The 18,155-nt window shown below is 38.9% G+C and overlaps 1 protein-coding gene across 1 annotated transcript in view; it reads left to right on the top strand.

The window, feature by feature from the left end:
• PDE10A (phosphodiesterase 10A) overlaps positions 1-18,155 on the top strand; it is a 317,828-nt gene that overhangs the window by 295,266 nt on the left and 4,407 nt on the right. Inside the window, exons 19-21 of the mRNA XM_029223680.1 lie at positions 11,225-11,336; positions 14,388-14,468; positions 17,154-17,242. Of these exons, the coding sequence (XP_029079513.1) occupies positions 11,225-11,336; positions 14,388-14,468; positions 17,154-17,242 (282 nt within the window). The remainder of the gene's footprint in view (positions 1-11,224; positions 11,337-14,387; positions 14,469-17,153; positions 17,243-18,155) is intronic.

The raw sequence follows: 18,155 nt of genomic DNA, 5'->3' as shown, positions 1-18,155 counted from the left end.
CCATTTTCTTGTGAATAATGTTAGCCTGGTATATCATTCTCCACCCATTTACTTTTAGTCTATATGTGTGTTTATAGTTAAAGTGTGTTTCTTATAAACAACAAATATTCAGGCCTTATTTTCTGATCCACTCTGATAATCTCTTTTAATTGGTGTATTTAGATCATTGACATTTAAAGTGATTTTTGATATAGTTGCATTAGTATCTGCCATACCTGTTACCGTTTTCTATCCTTCACACTTGTTCTTTGTTCCCAATTTTGTCTTCCACTTTTTTCCTGCCTTTCGCACAAGGGCTTGGACACAGATATTCACAGCAGCATTATTCATAATATATCTAAACCAGAAGCAGCCCAAAGGTCCAACAACAGTGAATGGATAGACAGTTTCTGGCACTTACTCAGTGGAATAATGTACTATTCAACAATAAAAAAAATTAGAAACTACAGATTCACGCAACATCATGAAGAAATCACACAGTCATTATGTTGAACAAAACAGTGCCTACCATATGAACACATTTTTACCAAATTCTAGAATAGGCCAAACAAATCAGTAGTGTTAGTGGTTGCGGTAGAATTCAGGCTGGCAGGTGTTGGTGTTGGATAAGGGATATTGAACGGGAAAGGGCAGAAGGAGTGTCTGGGTCATGAAAATGTTCCCTGTCATCACTGGTCTGGTGGTTGGACTGTATACATTTTCGTACTCATTGAACTATATCTTTCAAATTCATGCATTTAATTCCATGTAAGTTACACCTAAGTTAAAGTATGAGCAACAAAAATGTACAATCTGGAAGTATGATTCTGTGATAAAATATGATACACTTTTGTTTCAAGTGTTTTGTTCTTAAACAAGGTAGAGTATGTCAATTATATCAGTAGGCCTTTAAATGAAATCTTTAAAAAAAATTAAATAGAATGGCCCTTAACTCACCAAATGAGATCAAATCTCATTTCTGTGAGGTGATTAGGAGTTGATGAGCTCATAGAAGCAGTTCACAGAATTCTGCATGGTACTGAGCCCGCTTTTAATCTATTTTAGTATTATTAGTGAATTCAGTATTCGTGCATTTGACACGGCTTTGTTGGCCTTTCATAGATTTTCTTGTGAGGATTCCATAATGATGTATGTAAGAAATTGCATAATTTGAGCCATTCTGCGTTGTCCTAGGAAATGGTAGACATGGAGTTCAGCCACAGGGGGATTTTACAAAGGCTCAGGGCTGCCCTCGCTGTGGGAAATGTTTATCTCCTCCTTTCTATTTTCTAGAACCTTCACTACACTTGAGTTAACACAGACATCATTCCCCCTGTGACTAGGGTACATATTCCACCACCTCTGTCATAGACACAGATTCGCTCCAAATGTTCTGTACGTGGCATCATCTATAACTTGACAGCTGTTTCTCCAGTGAGAGTTGCAGTTTGCGGAGATAGCTCCATTGAGCATGGTACGAAGTGGACAGATATTGTCTCCAAATTAGGCTAGTTTTTACATCTAGCTCCTTGTTTTCTTGCTCTAGCAATTTCTGCTCGAAAGAAACATGGCAAGGGCTCTCTTTCCTGACTCTGCTGGTGCATTCACGGGGCAGGTGCCTCCAGGGCTGGCTGGTCCACATTCACAGTAGCCGGGGCTTCTCTGCATATGGTTTAAAAAGGATGCATCTCCAAAGCTGTTTTCTGTCTATTAGTTAATGTGCAGTCTATAAGCTGGAAATATACTTTTGAATAAAGTTTATTATGTTATTTTACTGTCTATCTTTGCTTAACAACGTGGTATCCTTCTTTGTGAATTCTTGTTCTCTTTCGGGGACCCTGTTCCAGCAGCACTTTCTGGTGCAGGCGTTTACTTCAGCCACTGTTGTTCTTCTCCTCTTACGTGAATATCCAACTTAGTTTAGTTTGTTTTATACCTTTAATAAATTATTTATCTGGTATTCGACTTTTTGTAGTTAAATATATGATTATATTTCTTAGAAGAAAATTGTTAAGAGATAGTAATTGTAATTGCTCCAATAGATAGTTAATAAATGACAGACATGGCCTTTCCCTTTATACCTGGAATTAAGACTAAAACACAAAAGATGCTACCATTCGTCTGAGGACATCAATGGCAGACTTTGGCCAAGAGTGAAGTAACCTAATATCTAGAGAAGTGCAGCCTTTATTTAAAGTAAGAATCACTGTATTTCTAAACCATAAGCAGAGAGATTAACGTCGTACTTACAAGAGCGTTTTATTTAGTTACGTGCGCATATCCACGTTAAGCCTAAAACTGCTTAGATGGATATTTTTTCTTCCCTACCAATTATTTGGTAAAAATTAATATTTAAGATTAATATTTTTCATAACAATTCTCAAAGTACTGATATTATCTTTATTTATTTTGTGATATTTTTGTGTTAAAATCAGGGTGACCAGACTCCCTAGGTGGTCTGGATCATTCTCAATTAATACCTGTTGTCCTGATATAATTAATATTAGTGCTCACTTTCACTCTCAAAACTCTCTTGTCTCAGACATAAATTATAATGGCATAATGTCCTGTAGAGCATAATCAGAGGACAGAATGTCACGTGATGGAAGTAATTACATTCCAGGCTTTTGTCCACTTGTTGGGCCCAGAGCTACGGGTAACTGTGATGCTGCTGAGCACGTGGGAGGGTTCAGTGTTTGTCGAGCAAACAAATAATCCAAAATGACAAAAAATGAAGAGTGTAGGTTTCATAATGTGATCTTGTATTCTTATTATATCTTCAGTGGCATTTTGTGTCCTGGTAATTTGCCAATATTTTACATGTCCTGATGAAGCTGGAAATCTGCCCTTCCTGGCATCCAGTCCTTTCTGAAAAAGGACAGTATCATGTCAGATATCTCAACTCTCTGGGTTTTTTTCACAAGTATTCTCTAGAGCATGACAGATAATCATTTTATATCAAAAGATATAGTGTATTCTGAATGAAGCCAGACGGCCGCATGTGCATTAAGTGTTTTATCAGTTAGGAAGGCGTTTAGTTTACAAAAGATAAATCCCAATGACTAGTGTCTCAAAACATAAGGTTTTATTTTTTATCCTATTGTAAAGAGTCTGAAGATAGGTAGTTGCTGGCTTAAGTTCAGCTGCCCAGTGATGCTTTCAGGAACCCAGGCTCTTTGTGTTTTTCTGCTCCCTCTTCCTTGGCGTGTTGGCCTCTTATTGGTCTCTTACTTTTGGGTCAGCTGGACTTTACACAGATCATTCTCTCATTTTATGGCTCTCTCAGTCTTTGTTCCCCTCAGTCTGGAGCTGAATGTCACGTGATCTCTTCATCATTGCTGGGAGTCCTAATATTCTGACACTTCTTCCCTACCTTTTGTCCTTACCACTGGTCCTTGCCACCTGCCCTTGACATTTACTATTATGACTATTTTAAATTAAATTTTTATTTTATATTGGAGTATAGTTGATTTACAATGTTGTGCTAGTTTCAGGTGTGCAGCAAAGTGATTCAGTTAGACATATACACATATCCATTCTTTTTCAGATTCTTTTTCTCATATAGGTTATTACAGAGTATTATATTGAGTATAGCTCCCTGTGCTATACAGTAAGTCCTCGTTGATTATTTTATATATAGTAGTGTATATATGTTAACCCCAAATTCCTAATTTATCCCTCTCCCCCTTAACTTGACATGCCCTTAACATTGACTATTATGTCTTGTATGAACTTGACATTGTAGCCACAACTGTGCTTGAAAATATTAGGTAACTTTCTTATTTTCTATTTTGAAAATGAAGCAACCAGAGACCAGATATGTATGAAAGTCATTGCCATGTGCCTTTCAAAATCAGATGAGTGACTCACTTTTATATTAGACATACATACAGTTTTATTTTCACAAATATCTCACATTTAGTAATGAGTATGTTCTTTAAACTTTTTAAATAACAGAGCCTGCCAAGTGATTTTAGGGCCCCAGAAATGAATTATTAGATCAGTTTAAATCTAATTTATAAAAGGGGACTTGCTAGTGACATAAAAGATGGAGAGGAGGAGAAATAAAGTGCACCAAAAAGAGAAACAGAAATTGTAAACTAATTTATTCCTTCACTGAAAATGTCCTTCAATACTCTTTCCCTAACCACAGTCAAACCACAGTTAACCACAACTAAAATGAATGTCACATTCGGAAACCAGCTCTGGACTCAAGGCAAAGGGTAGCTTAGTTTTTCCCTGAAACAACTAGCTGTCCCCTTTTGACAAAAACTGAAGATAACATCCATAGAAATCAGAGCACTATTCTTGAATTACAGCATCTTTCTTAATGGAGGAAAACATATAGTCTTACCTAAGGACCACTTAACAAACATTATAAAAGATCAAATGTTTTTTAGGTTATGAAATCAAGTTAAAGTATCCTTTTAAATGTTAAATGACAAATATATGAGTTAGTAGTAGCTTTTATAATTTTTATTTCCGTGTATTTCATGTTGGAATTGCCTTCCTCAAACATGTATTTTAAAAATCAACTAAGTGCAGAATTTTATCCTTGAAAGCTTTCGGAAATATATGAATGAAAATGTTTATTCTCTTAATCTCAGGGAATATTTGTACCCTTCAAAGACATTCCTTTGCCACCATTCTTCCGAAGTCTTTCCTTAATTTAGATTTAGGTGCACATCAAAGAAAGGGTACGTTAAACACCTGACCAATTCTTTAAACAATTCAGAAACAGAGCTAGAAAAGATGTACACTTTCACACGGCTACGGCTCTGTACTTTGTTCGTGTGGTTTCCTTTATTCTTAGACCGTAATGCAGTTTCCTGTAGCATTTTGTCAACGTGACACCAGTGATGTGTCTTTACCTGCAGTAGTAAATGTACGAGGGCCTCGTTCTGCTAGCTGTGTGTTTTATGTTTCAGCCGAAGAACTTGAAATGTAGGGAAACTACTTTCTAGCGTGAAATCACTGATGTCTTCACTTGATTTAAAGTAATACAGAGTTGCCCGTGTTAGGAGGTCAGAGTCATCAACTCTGGGACTCACACAAGGATTCTGTTAGGCAAAGAAATTTTAAGTTAGAATAAGTTTTTAATAACAGCACATCCCTCTGTGAGACACATTTGCTCAAGACTGATTCTGCATTGACAGATAATTTCGTTTTCTCTCTTCTTAATGGTGTTTTTCAAAAAGCAACACAGGGTTCCACAAAAATAAGAATTGAGAACTTAAAGTTTACTGAGTGAGATCATCACTATATCATGCTGATGTTTATATTAAAGAGTTATTACTTGTGTCTTTGGAAACAGTAAGTTTCTAAAATCTTATCTATGATTTTGGTTCTGCACCTGTTCGAATAATATTCTCAGAATCTACAGCATCCTTAGTCCAGTTTAATGTCTAATAAATTCACCAAAATAGGTCATATTATGAGAGAAGTGCAGTAGTTTTTATAGACATGATTTCAGTTACTCAGTACAGTGAATTAAAAGTCCTTGAAGATAAGTTTTAAAACAAGAAAAAAAATCATTAAAATGATAATTTAAGGGAAAACGGATTTAACCTAGTCTCTTTTCACATGCTATGTATGACCTAATTTTAAAATAAAGGGATTAAAATAAGGCTAGATGACAGTTTCTAAGGAAAACATCCACTTGTATACCCCCAAGCGCTTGCTTTTTTTTTTTTTTTACATCTTTATTGGAGTATAATTGCTTTACAATGGTGTGTTAGTTTCTGCTTTATAACAAAGTGAATCAGCTATACATATACATATGTTCCCATCTCTCTTCCCTCTTGCGTCTCCCTCCCTCCCACCCTCCCTATCCCACCCCTCCAGGCGGTCACAAAGTACCGGGCTGATCTCCCTGTGCTATGCGGCTGCTTCCCACTAGCTATCTACCTTAGGTTTGGTAGTGTATATATGTCCATGCCTCTCTCTCGCTTTGTCACAGCTCACCCTTGCCCCTCCCCATATCCTCAAGTCCATTCTCTAGTAGGTCTGTGTCTTTATTCCTGTCTTACTCCTAGTTTCTTCATGACATTTTTTTTTCTTAAATTCCATATATGTGTGTTAGCATACGGTGTTTGTCTTTCTCTTTCTGACTTACTCACTCTGTATGACAGACTCTAGGTCTATCGACCTCATTACAAATAGCTCAATTTCGTTTCTTTTTATGGCTGAGTAATATTCCATTGTATATATGTGCCACATCTTCTTTATCCATTTATCCGATGATGGGCACTTAGGTAGCTTCCATGTCCTGGCTATTGTAAATAGAGCTGCAATGAACATTTTGGTACATGACTCTTTTTGAATGATGGTTTTCTCAGGGTATATGCCCAGTAGTGGGATCGCTGGGTCACATGGTAGTTCTATTTTTAGTTTTTTAAGGAACGTCCATACTGTTCTCCACAGTGGCTGTATCAATTTACGTTCCCACCAACAGTGCAAGAGGGTTCCCTTTTCTCCACACCCTCTCCAGCATTTATTGTTTGTAGATTTTTTGATGATGGCCATTCTGACCTGTGTGAGGTGATATCTCACTGTAGTTTTGATTTGCATTTCTCTAATGATTAATGAAGTTGAGCATTCTTTCATGTGTTTGTTGGCAATCTGTATATCTTCTTTGGAGAAATGTTTATTTAGGTCTTCTGCCCATTTTTGGATTGAGTTGTCTGTTTTTTTGTTATTGAGCTGCATGAGCTGCTTGTAAATTTTGGAGATTAATCCTTTGTCAGTTGCTTCATTTGCAAATATTTTTTCCCATTCTGAGGGTTGTCTTTTGGTCTTGTTTATGGTTTCCTTTTTATTTAACCGCTTGGTGCCACTTTACTGACCTGCTCTAACAGTTACAGTTAAGACGCCTCCTGATAGAAGTCTGGTCTTTGATCAGCTCTTTCTATATGCACACTCTAAGATAAGCAGGACGTGCATTTGTTTTCTTTTTTTTCTGTTGTTTTGGTGACAATCTTGTGCTGGGTCCCCAAAGCCTAATGGCATAGATTTTCTTAGATTAGTGGAAATGTTGGCTTTAAATTCATTTTTCTATTTCTGTGCAATTTAATATTTAAATGGTTCAAATTTCAAATGTATTTTTCCGTGTGAACAACAGCTTCTTAGCTCCCCCTCTGGGCTACTCCCATGTGCTGGGCGGCCTCCTTTTGGCCCCCAGATCCACTAAGCTTGTCTTCCACTTTGACCCCCAGGGGCAAGTCACTCAGCTCCCTTGCCCTCCCTCCAGCTTCCATCTGGATTCAGCCATGGGTGGCATTGACAAGAGATCAGAGGGCAGGAGGAGAGAAGAGTTGGTGTGTTCGTTCCCCTCGCTTCTTCTTTGTGGGTCCCCGGTTTAACAGCGCGTCTGGAGGCAAGACCTCAGGCCCTTGCCAGGCCCAGGGTGGGAACCTGCCCACTATCACTGGCCCTCGGTGCCTTACTATTCCTTGGTTTCCCTCCAGGCCATGTGAATAGTCCCTTCAGTCAATCCTCCAATTCTCCTGGGTGTGTCGTCTGTTTCAGGTCAGGATCCTGGCTGATATAACCTTGTATTGAAGTAGGTATTAAAGTTACTGTGTTTTACAACTGGGCTATGTTTCTAAATTTTTCTCCCACTTAAAGACTTAGTTGGTATGTGGGAGGTTGCAATGAGGTCAGAGCCTAGTAAACAGTGAGGGTAGAGAATCAGAGGTACTGAGTATTACATTTCCAGCTCACTGTGGAAATCCAGCCAGCCTTTCAGTCTTTTTGAATTCCAGTTATTCACACAGTGAGAAATTGTAATGATAATCATATGAGAATTCATTCTTTGTTTATCTTCACAGTGCTACCTGAAATCTTTTATAAAGTTGCTTATATGTTTCATCTGTGTGGCTCTACTTCTTTTCCAATAGGACGTCGTCTCCTCGGCTAACTAACTTTACAGAGTCTGTGGCATGGGATGAGGGGGCAGTGGGGGAGAGCTGGGGCTTCCTTTTTGGCCACCAGTAACTCACCTGAAATCCTGCAGGCTGTGTGGTTTCTTTTCTCTCCCTTTTGTAAAGTTCAGTGATTCTGTGATCGTGGGATGTGGGAAGAGAATTTTAAAATAGGCTGGCACTGGGAAGGTGGACGTACGCACTGGCAAGAGGGGCTCACTTTCAGGTCGGAACCTCTGCTCACCTGTGACAGGTCCTGTGTTTTAAGTTGCTCTACCCGGTCTGGGATGATGCTGGGGGGAAAGACAGGGAGAGAGATGTCTCTTATTGTAACTCCTGTGGATGTTAACGTATTTCAACTTGGCTCTGCCTCTAACGACTAGAACCCTCCTACTTTCTTTGTCTCCACTACTGTCACCTTAATTCAAGCTGCCGTCCTTGCGCATCTGGACTGCTGCGTGTTCTCCTAAACGGCCTCTCAGCAACCTCCCTCCCCCTACAACGCTACCGTTCATCCTCCTCTGGGCAGAGCTGAGGGATCTTTTTAAAAGTGTGTCGTGTCGCTCTTCTGCTCTTCAGCTGCCAGCATCTCACCGTCAGACTTGGTCCTGTCTTGTCTGGAGACTTAGCAGCGGCCTGGCACCTCCTCGCTCCTGCGTTTCTGCCAGACTGGCTTTCTCGCTGTTCCTCCAGCACACCTCACCTATTCCCATGTTAGGACTTGTACGCACACTGCCATCTCTACTGGACTCTCTCTCTCATCTTCATATTTTTGCCCCTCTTAAAATATTTATTTATTTATTTGCTTGTCTGTTTGCACTGGGCCTTAGTTGCGGCACGTGGGCTCCTTAGATGCGGCATGTGAACTCTTAGTTGCGGCATGCATGTGGAATCTAGTTCCCTGACCAGGGATCAAACCCGGGCCCCCTGTATTGGGAGCGTGGAGTCTTATCTTCCCTGCACCACCAGAGAAGTCCCCTAAAATATTTTTTATATAGACTTGTTGAGTGAAAATCTTTATCTTATTTTCTGCTTCTCCCCATTGGAACATTAGTTCTACAAGAGCAGTGCGTATTTTGTTTATTATTTTCGCCGTGCCTGATACATACAGGCATTCAAAACTTTTTGGAATAAATGGATGTAGTCAACCGCCCCCCCCAGAAATTACCCCCGTAGGAACCATCTGTGCAAGATCATACCAACAGCACAGTTGGCATAAACTCCATCCCTTTCACAGTTGGTTATTGGAATGCATTACAAATTAGGTCTCTATACCATTAGGTCTATATTCCACTCAGAGAAAGAAATAAAACAATTCCAATTCAGGTTAATATTTCCGGAAAACCATGACCATCTAGCTGATTTGTCACGGAGAGTAAAAAATGAGTAATTTTTATTTACTAAAGGCATTTAGTACAAATTTTCTTATCTGTCTTATTTTTTACTTGTTTGGTTAACAGTAAAATACTCTTAAATTGTTTTGTCTAAGTAATTTTGATAGTGAAATCTAAAGGATAACTAGATTATAAACTTTTCAACCCTAGTAGTAGCAATGCTGCCTACAGAATCATATCCAGTGAGAAAGTTGGCTCCACATGCTTTCCAGTGCCCAGTTCTATTAACGTTTTTTCATAGATTTATGAGATAAGAAATCTTTTTTGAGATAAAGCTTATTACAATATTTAGCCAAAAGAAATAAATGCTGATTTTTTTGTGTGAATGTAGATTGAATGAGATTGAATTATTTCTATCTCATGAAATAATTATTTGTTAACAAAATAATAGGTTTTTTCTCATGTTCTATTTCTGTTTAAATGAATTTATCTGTTGAGCAAACAGATAATATACTTGTTGCTTTAGAAGCCCAAATCCAGAAATAAATATTCTTCTTTTAAACCACAAAGTGCTTAGGAAGCTACCTCATCAAGAAACCATGGGGTTTCCTGATCATTTTAAGGGATTTGCATCTTCACGTGGCATCTGTTTTGGGGTCACAGGATGGGTACATGTCAGTCTCATTGATGTTTTTAAAGTTATCTAGGCTTCCCTGTTAGAGACATGATACCCTTTTGACATATGTCCTTAATGAAAAGTAAAGTTGTAGAAGATACCATTTAATTAGGCTAATGGGCTAAACGCAATTGGCTGATGGGAAGTGAAAGAACCTTAAGAGTGATTGGCATCAAAGGAACCTGCTTTAGGGAACACCACTAAATCAGAGACTCTGCCCACGCGACAGACAGATGCTCTTACTATGCTGTGGGCCGGGTGGGCAGGCTCAGGACCCAGGGAGTACTGTGCCCACAGATGGGGATTGTCTGTGCACCTCCAGGAAATAAGGCGGCCTTGAGTAGAAGTGGAGTCCTCAGACGCATTAGAATTTAGGTAGGAGCTGGAATTATGGCACCTTCTCACTTGTTATGTGGTTTTGTGTCTTTCTCGATAATTTTCCTTTTGTTATGTAATTTGCTTTGTAAAAGTTAATGTCAGTAATATTAAAAGCTCTTAATAACTTGTACTTAGTGCCACCATTAAGTGTAGACTTCATTTAGGGTGACCTCATGTCACTAGACCAGATGCGTTAAAATTATAGGGGATATGTCTGTTTGAATTCTTTTAAGCAATTTTTATCTTTCTCCAAGAGGAAATATTAAGCCAAACCATATTTAGAATAAAAAATCAGACCTAGAACACATAGTTGTGAGTGCAAAGCAATTGAAAAGAAAACTCCTTTCAGTTGGAAAGTTGGAGCTTGTAAAGTGTTTGGAGACATCACATTTCTCTGCTGGTGGGGAGATGGGAGAGAATTCTGGGAATCTACATCTGCTCTGGCCTTGTCTTGAGCCAGTTATACCTTGAAGAAATCATTTCATTTATTTGCACCTCAGATTTTCCTATATAAAATGAAAGGATTGGGACTTTTTTCTTCAAGGTTTCTTCTCACTCTAAATTTCCAAAATTCCACGGAAGTCAAAATCTGGTTTGTGGCAGTAAAATACAGCAGGGGATTTAGCTGGTATCAGGGCCATGCCCACATAATATTTTATTTCAACAGTAACAGCCAGGCAGCAGGAACACAGGATATACTCTTCGTGGAACTAGGGACAGAAGTGACTGATGTTCTTACAATTAAAGCTACACTGTTCTTTAATTCTTTATTTTCTTGCCTGTTAGCTGCATCTGCTCTGTAACGCTATTGTCCCCCCATCACGAAGCGATGCCCACTTTAGGCCTCACTCACTCCTGAAAATACAAAGCCTTTCCAGTTGTTCTTATAAATTTGCAAATGCTGCAGTGACCAGTTTTATATTATTGTGTTCTAGAGACCGTGTCATTGGTTTGATGATGACTGCCTGTGATCTTTGTTCTGTGACAAAGCTGTGGCCAGTAACAAAATTGACGGCAAATGATATATACGCAGAATTCTGGGCTGAGGTACGTCCTTGATTTTTATATGAACACAGATAATATCAAGAAATGAGAAACAATTGGGAAGAAATTAAATATAAGGATAATTTAGTCACAGTATCTTAGTTGCTCTTGTTGCTGGTTACTTAAAAAAACTATTGTTTAGCATTTATACAGGTATGAAGTAAGAACAGTCATTCTTGTTACATCTGACTTGAATATGTGTGTAAATTCTCTGATCTCCACTGAAATAGTTCAGGAACTGACTCCCTGAACAGTAGTGCAACAGTTTTCCTTATTTAATAGCCAATCTTTTGTCATCCATCCAATAAACTGTATTAGGCCATCTCCTTTATGGCAGCCGCTGGAAAACGTACTAAGAGGGACCCACGATATCACGGGCTTTAAGTGCCTGCAGCTAGAAATTCGAGAGACTAATCACGTTGTACCGTAGGAACTGAGATTATGTAAATGTACCAAATGGTCAATTCAGCTGAAATTATGAGTTCTGTAGAATATGTGGGATGTTAATCCATGAATTCCTGACATGTGAAACAACCCTGTGAATTACTTTCATGAATACCTTTTCTAGACTGAATTATCCAAATTATCAGAAACATGTGTTTACTCCTTGATTTGCCATGAGTAAGTAGAAAAATGAATCCACAAATACTTAGATCCCTGCATATTCAAAGATTATGGAAAAAAACCCTGTAAAGTGTTTGTGCACCTCATTTGTTCTGAAGAAGTAAAAGTAAATTTGGAGGACAAAAAGTTCAGTAGTTGATGGTTCAAACCATGAATCTCATCCATGTAGAAGAGTGGATGTAAAAAGTAAAAAACAGTAAATCATTCAGCTAACGATTAGTAGAAATAGTCTATAATGTTGATCTGTCCTATAATTGTAAACCCAAAGGGTTTTTGTTGGGTGAGGACCACGGGCCTTGAGTTGCATATACTCATGGTGTTATTTCTCAAATACACAGTGCATACATTGTGTAAGCACCCTCTTGCATGTTTTTTTTCCCCTTTATTTTATTGTGTGTGTGTGTCAAAATCTAGTTACTATCAGACTCAGGAAGATTGTTTTTAGATGTACATGTCTGAGCTGTAATGTTTGACTTTATTATCACAGTCAACTTAATTTGTATGTGTGTCTAAAAGTAGTAACCTAGAATTAATTCTATAAACACCACATAAGAAAACTTGTCTGAAGCTAGCTTATTGTTTTGCAAATACTTTTATTTATTTAACTATGACATACTTCATACCATAACAACTATGTCTGTATTCTAAAATACGAATCGAAATGTGAGAGACGTGTAGACTTTTTCCCTTTCTATTCCCCGTTGGTTAAACAGTCCACCGGGAGCGATTAGCTGCCAGTCTGCTCATAGATGACGTCTGCAGGGAGCTCCCGGGGTGGAAACAGAAACGTAATCACCCAGTCTTGCCAGTTGATCTCCTAGACGTTCATAAAGTCCACGCTTCTCACCTCAGCCCCGCACTCTCTCCCACTTCTTCAGAGCTTCACCAGATCCCGCCTGGGTTACTGCAACATCTAACTGGGTTCCTTGCCTTTATCTTTGAAAATCAGTGTAACAGTGATTAAGAGTATAGTCTCCGGTGTCATGTTGCTTGAGATGAAATCCTTGCCTTAGTACTGAGACTGAGCCCTCAGGCCAGTTCTCTGACTCATCTCTGTGCTTCGGTGGCCACGCTTGCCGGTTCAGGACGACTTTAATTCTGTTTATGTCAGTACCACACCTCCCGTCTTCCATCTCTCCACGCTGATATGATAAAGATGAAAATCACGCGCTCGATGCAGCAAGCCCTCTGCCCCTCCAGGCTCTCCCACATTTCAGCCCCTCTGTCCTCTGGGTCCCTGACTGTGCTGTGCAGTTTCATCTGCCTGGGGCTCCCTCCCTCACCCCTGCAGCCCCTCCCCCTTGAGCCCCAGCCACCCCTGTGCTCCTGCACACACGGTCCATGGTGTCCCGTTGTTTCCCTCGTCAGCATCAATCCTTATTCGGGTACATATTCAAATCACTGCTTATTTTAAATCTTTTTATATGTTGGGCTTGTGAAATCCTTGAGCAAGGGGCCTAGTTATTTTCATTCACTTAGGACAGAAAAGAAAAGAATCTTGAGAACTACTGCTGTTCATATTTAAAGCAACAACACCAGAGCAAACTCTATACTTCAAGTGCCTTTAGTAGTCAAGGCAAGTGTCTTTGTCCTGTACACAAACATTCTTAACAAGGGTTATAGTAATTTGTCTCTAGACCTTATCTTAGCACATTCAGGGTGGTTTTAGTTGTTCTGTGCTTTGGATTTCTGAAAACAAGCACAATTAAAATAAAATAATAAAATAATTAAGAAATGTGAGGGAAGAGTGTGAGGTATTCAGGAAAAATTTTAACAATCTTTAACCTTAAAAAATAAATAAAAACAGTAAGATAATTTTTGAAATCTATAAAACGGGGATAATAATATCTAACTCATAGTATTTCATGAAGATTAAGTGAAATAATAGTACAAGTTGCCTAGCCCAGAGCCTGCGATATCATACATCTTTAATAAACATCTATAATTTTTAACCTCTATGCTGATGTCTAGCCAGTTATACTGTATCTTTACTGACATGTTTTAGTGGACTATTGTTTATTATTGATGTATCAGTATTCCTCTTTAAAGCCTAGCTCCACCCGGTGCATTGCATGTGAAAAATCATCTGAAGAAGTGAGATAAAGACCTTGCGGTTATTTCACATTTTGTTCTTGTGTTCCACCTCACACATTTATCTCCTCTTATTACTAACTTTCACTAACTTCTACAAAATGAAACCAGAAGAGATGGCTAGGTTTCTGGTAATTCAGTACAGGAGAGGAATATCAGGATAAAAACCTGCAATAATACATTACATTTTTTATTATTCTGACATTTGTTTGGGTCATTAAGCAGCAACATTATTCATTTTGAAGAAAATTAACGAACAAAGGGAACCACTCATTAATACCAAAGTTTTATAGCAGTTTATAAAATTGAGAGAGCCTCGTTTTCCCCTGTTTCTCCCAGGGTGATGAAATGAAGAAGCTGGGAATACAGCCTATTCCCATGATGGACAGAGACAAGAAGGACGAAGTCCCACAAGGCCAGGTATGAATTGTGTTGTAAAGTCCAATCGTTTACAGTGGCCATAACAGCGGATATGAATAAGAAGCATATGCAGTCTTATAGGACCTGGAACCACCTGAAATCTCCATTTAGACGGACTTGGAGCATAGTAAGACCACGAATGGGAAATCCTAGTTGGATTTAAAGGATTCACAGCTAGCCTTGTCATCATCACCTCTTCTACGGATGAAATTGCAGTCAATTGCAGGCTTTCTTTTCTTACTTGAAAGAGAGGGGACGGATGAATTTGAATTGTTGATATTTTTAACAAGCAGAAAACATTTTGTCATCAAATGTATAAAGATGTTTTTTGGAGAGTAACATTATAGATTTTGATTAGGTCCACTTTTCCTAACAAATAATGCATATATTTTAGTACATTTTGAGTTTTGTCTTGCCATAAACTGGCACTAATTATTCTCTTTTCAGGTCTTACTACATAATTTATGTTAATTTTTGATGTTTCGAGAGCCCTCGTGCCTTGTTAGTTTTGCATGTGTGCGTGTGTGGTGTGATATATTCCTTTTATTATGGTCCTTTTAAACTCTCAATCTTCTAACATCATAATAAGGATGTTAGTTATGGACAAATAATATAAAATTCAGTTTAGAAAACATTTCAGAAAATTCACAAGATGAAGGTTTTGGATAAGTTCTCAAATTTTCCTACTTTATTTATTTAAAGGTAAGTTATTAACTCTTAATACAAAAGTTTAAGCTTGTCCACAGCTCTTGGAGGGCACAGCCCAGCAAGAGGTGGCGTGATTTTCTCGCCATCATTGCCTCTGGGGAGCAGTTCACTTGTTCGTATCCTTAACCAGTTCTTCTAGCAGGAGGCCCACTTTCCGTCTCTGCTGACTGTGTACTGACATGCCTACCATGCATGTTGCAGGTAGATTTTGCAGTTTCGTTTTATTTTAACATTGTTTGTGGAACTTTCCCGTGTAGGTAATCACAGTGATTATCCTTTCCTGTCTTGTGCCTGCTTTTCATGTCACGTTGTAAAAGTCCTGTCCCACCCTGAGATTATATAAACATTTGCCTATATTTTCTTCAGTTATTTTTTTTATTTCATCACTTTATATTTAATTTGTTAATTCGTTTGGAATTTATCCTGTTATATGGATAAGATAGGGAGTGGATGACGTTAGCTTTTCCTTGTGAATAGTTGAGCATCATCCCAGTAGGGTGCATAAGAGAACTGAAGGTGTCGCCGGGGAATGAACTTTGTTCTCAGGTTACCTCATTAAGAGTAGCATGTTTCTGCCGAAATCCCACATCCATTCATAGTATCAGAGAATTTTAAATACAATATTTCTGTGATCAGCTAGTATTTTACCAAATATATTGCTTCCGACTTGAGATTACTATGAAATTATTCTTTGCCATAAAAATAAAAGACTCTACTTCCCAATAATTAGTCTCTCTCTCGAGACCTTCTGCGCCATGGCGTCTGCTAAATATTGACATAAGAAAGTCTGTGCATGAACTGTAAAGTTAAAAATGGAAATGCATTCATTCTAGCAAGATGACCATGATGATAGACTTTACAACAGGAGAAAGCAGAAAGGAACCAAGTAGATTTGACTCTTCTATATTCCTTGGTGTGTCTCACCGAAATTCAGTTAAGAAACTGGTAAGCCATGGTTTGCCGGTCACTCTATCTAAGGAGCCAGTTTTATCCTGTACATGTTGTCAACCATTAGGGCAGTTATTTGTAGCCAGACAGTCTGTGCTCTCTGGTTAATCATCCAGCAGCTCTTTTCCATGTGGCCTTCAAAGGCCAGTTGGGGCCCTCATCACTTATGTGCACAGTGGCCCAGAATAATTCCTAATAAAATCTTTAATATATTTTTAAAAGTATCACAGACTAAAAACTTTAAATTCTGACATATTGAGAGAGCTGTTACCTGAGAGAGCTATGATAAGGTCAGTGAGATTTGTCGTAGGTCAAAAAAAGGGAGGGAGGGGCTTCCCTGGTGGCGCAGTGGTTGAGAGTCCGCCTGCCCATGCAGGGGACGTGGGTTTGTGCCCGGGTCCGGGAGGATCCCACGTGCCGCGGAGCGGCTGGGCCCGTGAGCCATGGCCGCTGAGCCTGCGCGTCCAGAGCCTGTGCTCCGCAACGGGAGAGGCCGCGACAGTGAGAGACCCGCGTACCGCAAAAAAAAAAAAAAAAAAGGGAGGGAGGGAGGAGATGAAGAAAATTTCAGTAAACCCAATGAGGTACCAAAGCTAAGAGTAACAAACAAGACACCCAACAGTGGGTGATTCCTGAGTATTAAGTTGGTGGAGAGTCACCCATGTAGAAGAATAGCAGATTTGACTTCGAAATGCTTAACACTTAAAGTACTAAGTCTGACCAGAGATAAAAATAGGACCTGAATTATACCTGATCTATAAAGAGAACCCCATTGAATATTGTACTTGGGTTTTAGATTAACTTCTTTTTGTTTTAAATTTTTATGTTTTACTTTGTGAATGTATTTTAATGAATTTTTAACTGTAGTCTGCAGTAGTGTTCCTTGAGCCAGAGATTACTTAGCAAAACCAGAACATTTAGTTTCTTAGGTAGGCTTGAGAAGTAGAAAATTCAATTGAGGAATATGGTGCTACTAGAATTGCTAATGTGCAATTGTGTTTCTTGTCCGTGGTTTTTGCGCTGAGGCAGCTTGGATTCTACAATGCCGTGGCCATTCCCTGCTACACCACGCTCACCCAGATCTTCCCGCCCACAGAGCCTCTCCTGAAAGCCTGCAGGTATGCACAGTAGTTCAACCTGTGATGCTATTTTTTAAAAGATAAGAATGTATAGGATTTTATCTCCAAGTATATATGTGTCTTCACTACAGTTTACAATAAATGGGCTGTGTGTTTGTTTGCCTACGTAACAAGTATACATCAAGAGTATTTATTCATAAAGTTTTGAAGTTTTGTTTGTTTGTTCATTTTTATGACTCAGAGGTCCCCGCCCAATGCTGTTTTGAAGAAGACAGTAGTGTCTTTGCTGGGCTGCTGGTTTGGAAAGGGACCCAGTTTAAATCACACGGTTTATCGTTTGAATGGAAGAGATGGAATCTTGAATGGCATCTTCTTTAAGTTTCATTTTCTTCCCAAAAGAAATGCAAGCCATCAACAGTTGATCAGAACGGATTTCTCTGTGTCCTCTCATCATCTTTTTGGAGGGCTAAACTCAGCTAAGAACGTTGGAAATTTTTTAAGATTTTCATCTTACTTTGAAAGGAAATTCCTTTGGGGAAGGCAAACGGTGATGAACATTGGCTGTGTGAGTTGATTCTCTGCAGGAGAATTGGTTTCGACACGATTTTCCTAACCACTCAGCCAGAACCACACTGAGGGGCTGGAGTGGATGCACCGTTGAGGGGAGGAGAACAGACATGTGACGAGATATTTGTGAACAAAATCTGAGGATTTAGTGTGCTCCCATTCTCTGCTGTGGAAACTGACCTGATGAACTCATTCTTTAAGGAAAACAAACTAACAAGCAAGAAAATTTTTTAAAGATCCTGCTTTTTCGTATTTAAGTGATTCTCTTTCTTCTCTGCTTCTGTGGAGATGAACAGAACATCCCAGTGTATTTTGTTGCACCATCACTGACCTTAATCAGTAGCTAGTTTCTGAAAATATTATATTATTCCCTAAGGGCTCAGCC

This window comes from Monodon monoceros, unplaced genomic scaffold (genome assembly GCF_005190385.1).
Source record: "Monodon monoceros isolate NGI ecotype Baffin Bay Population unplaced genomic scaffold, NGI_Narwhal_1 Super_Scaffold_15, whole genome shotgun sequence".
NCBI classification, from domain to species: domain Eukaryota; kingdom Metazoa; phylum Chordata; class Mammalia; order Artiodactyla; family Monodontidae; genus Monodon; species Monodon monoceros.
This window is presented reverse-complemented; position numbering and strand designations above follow the sequence as displayed.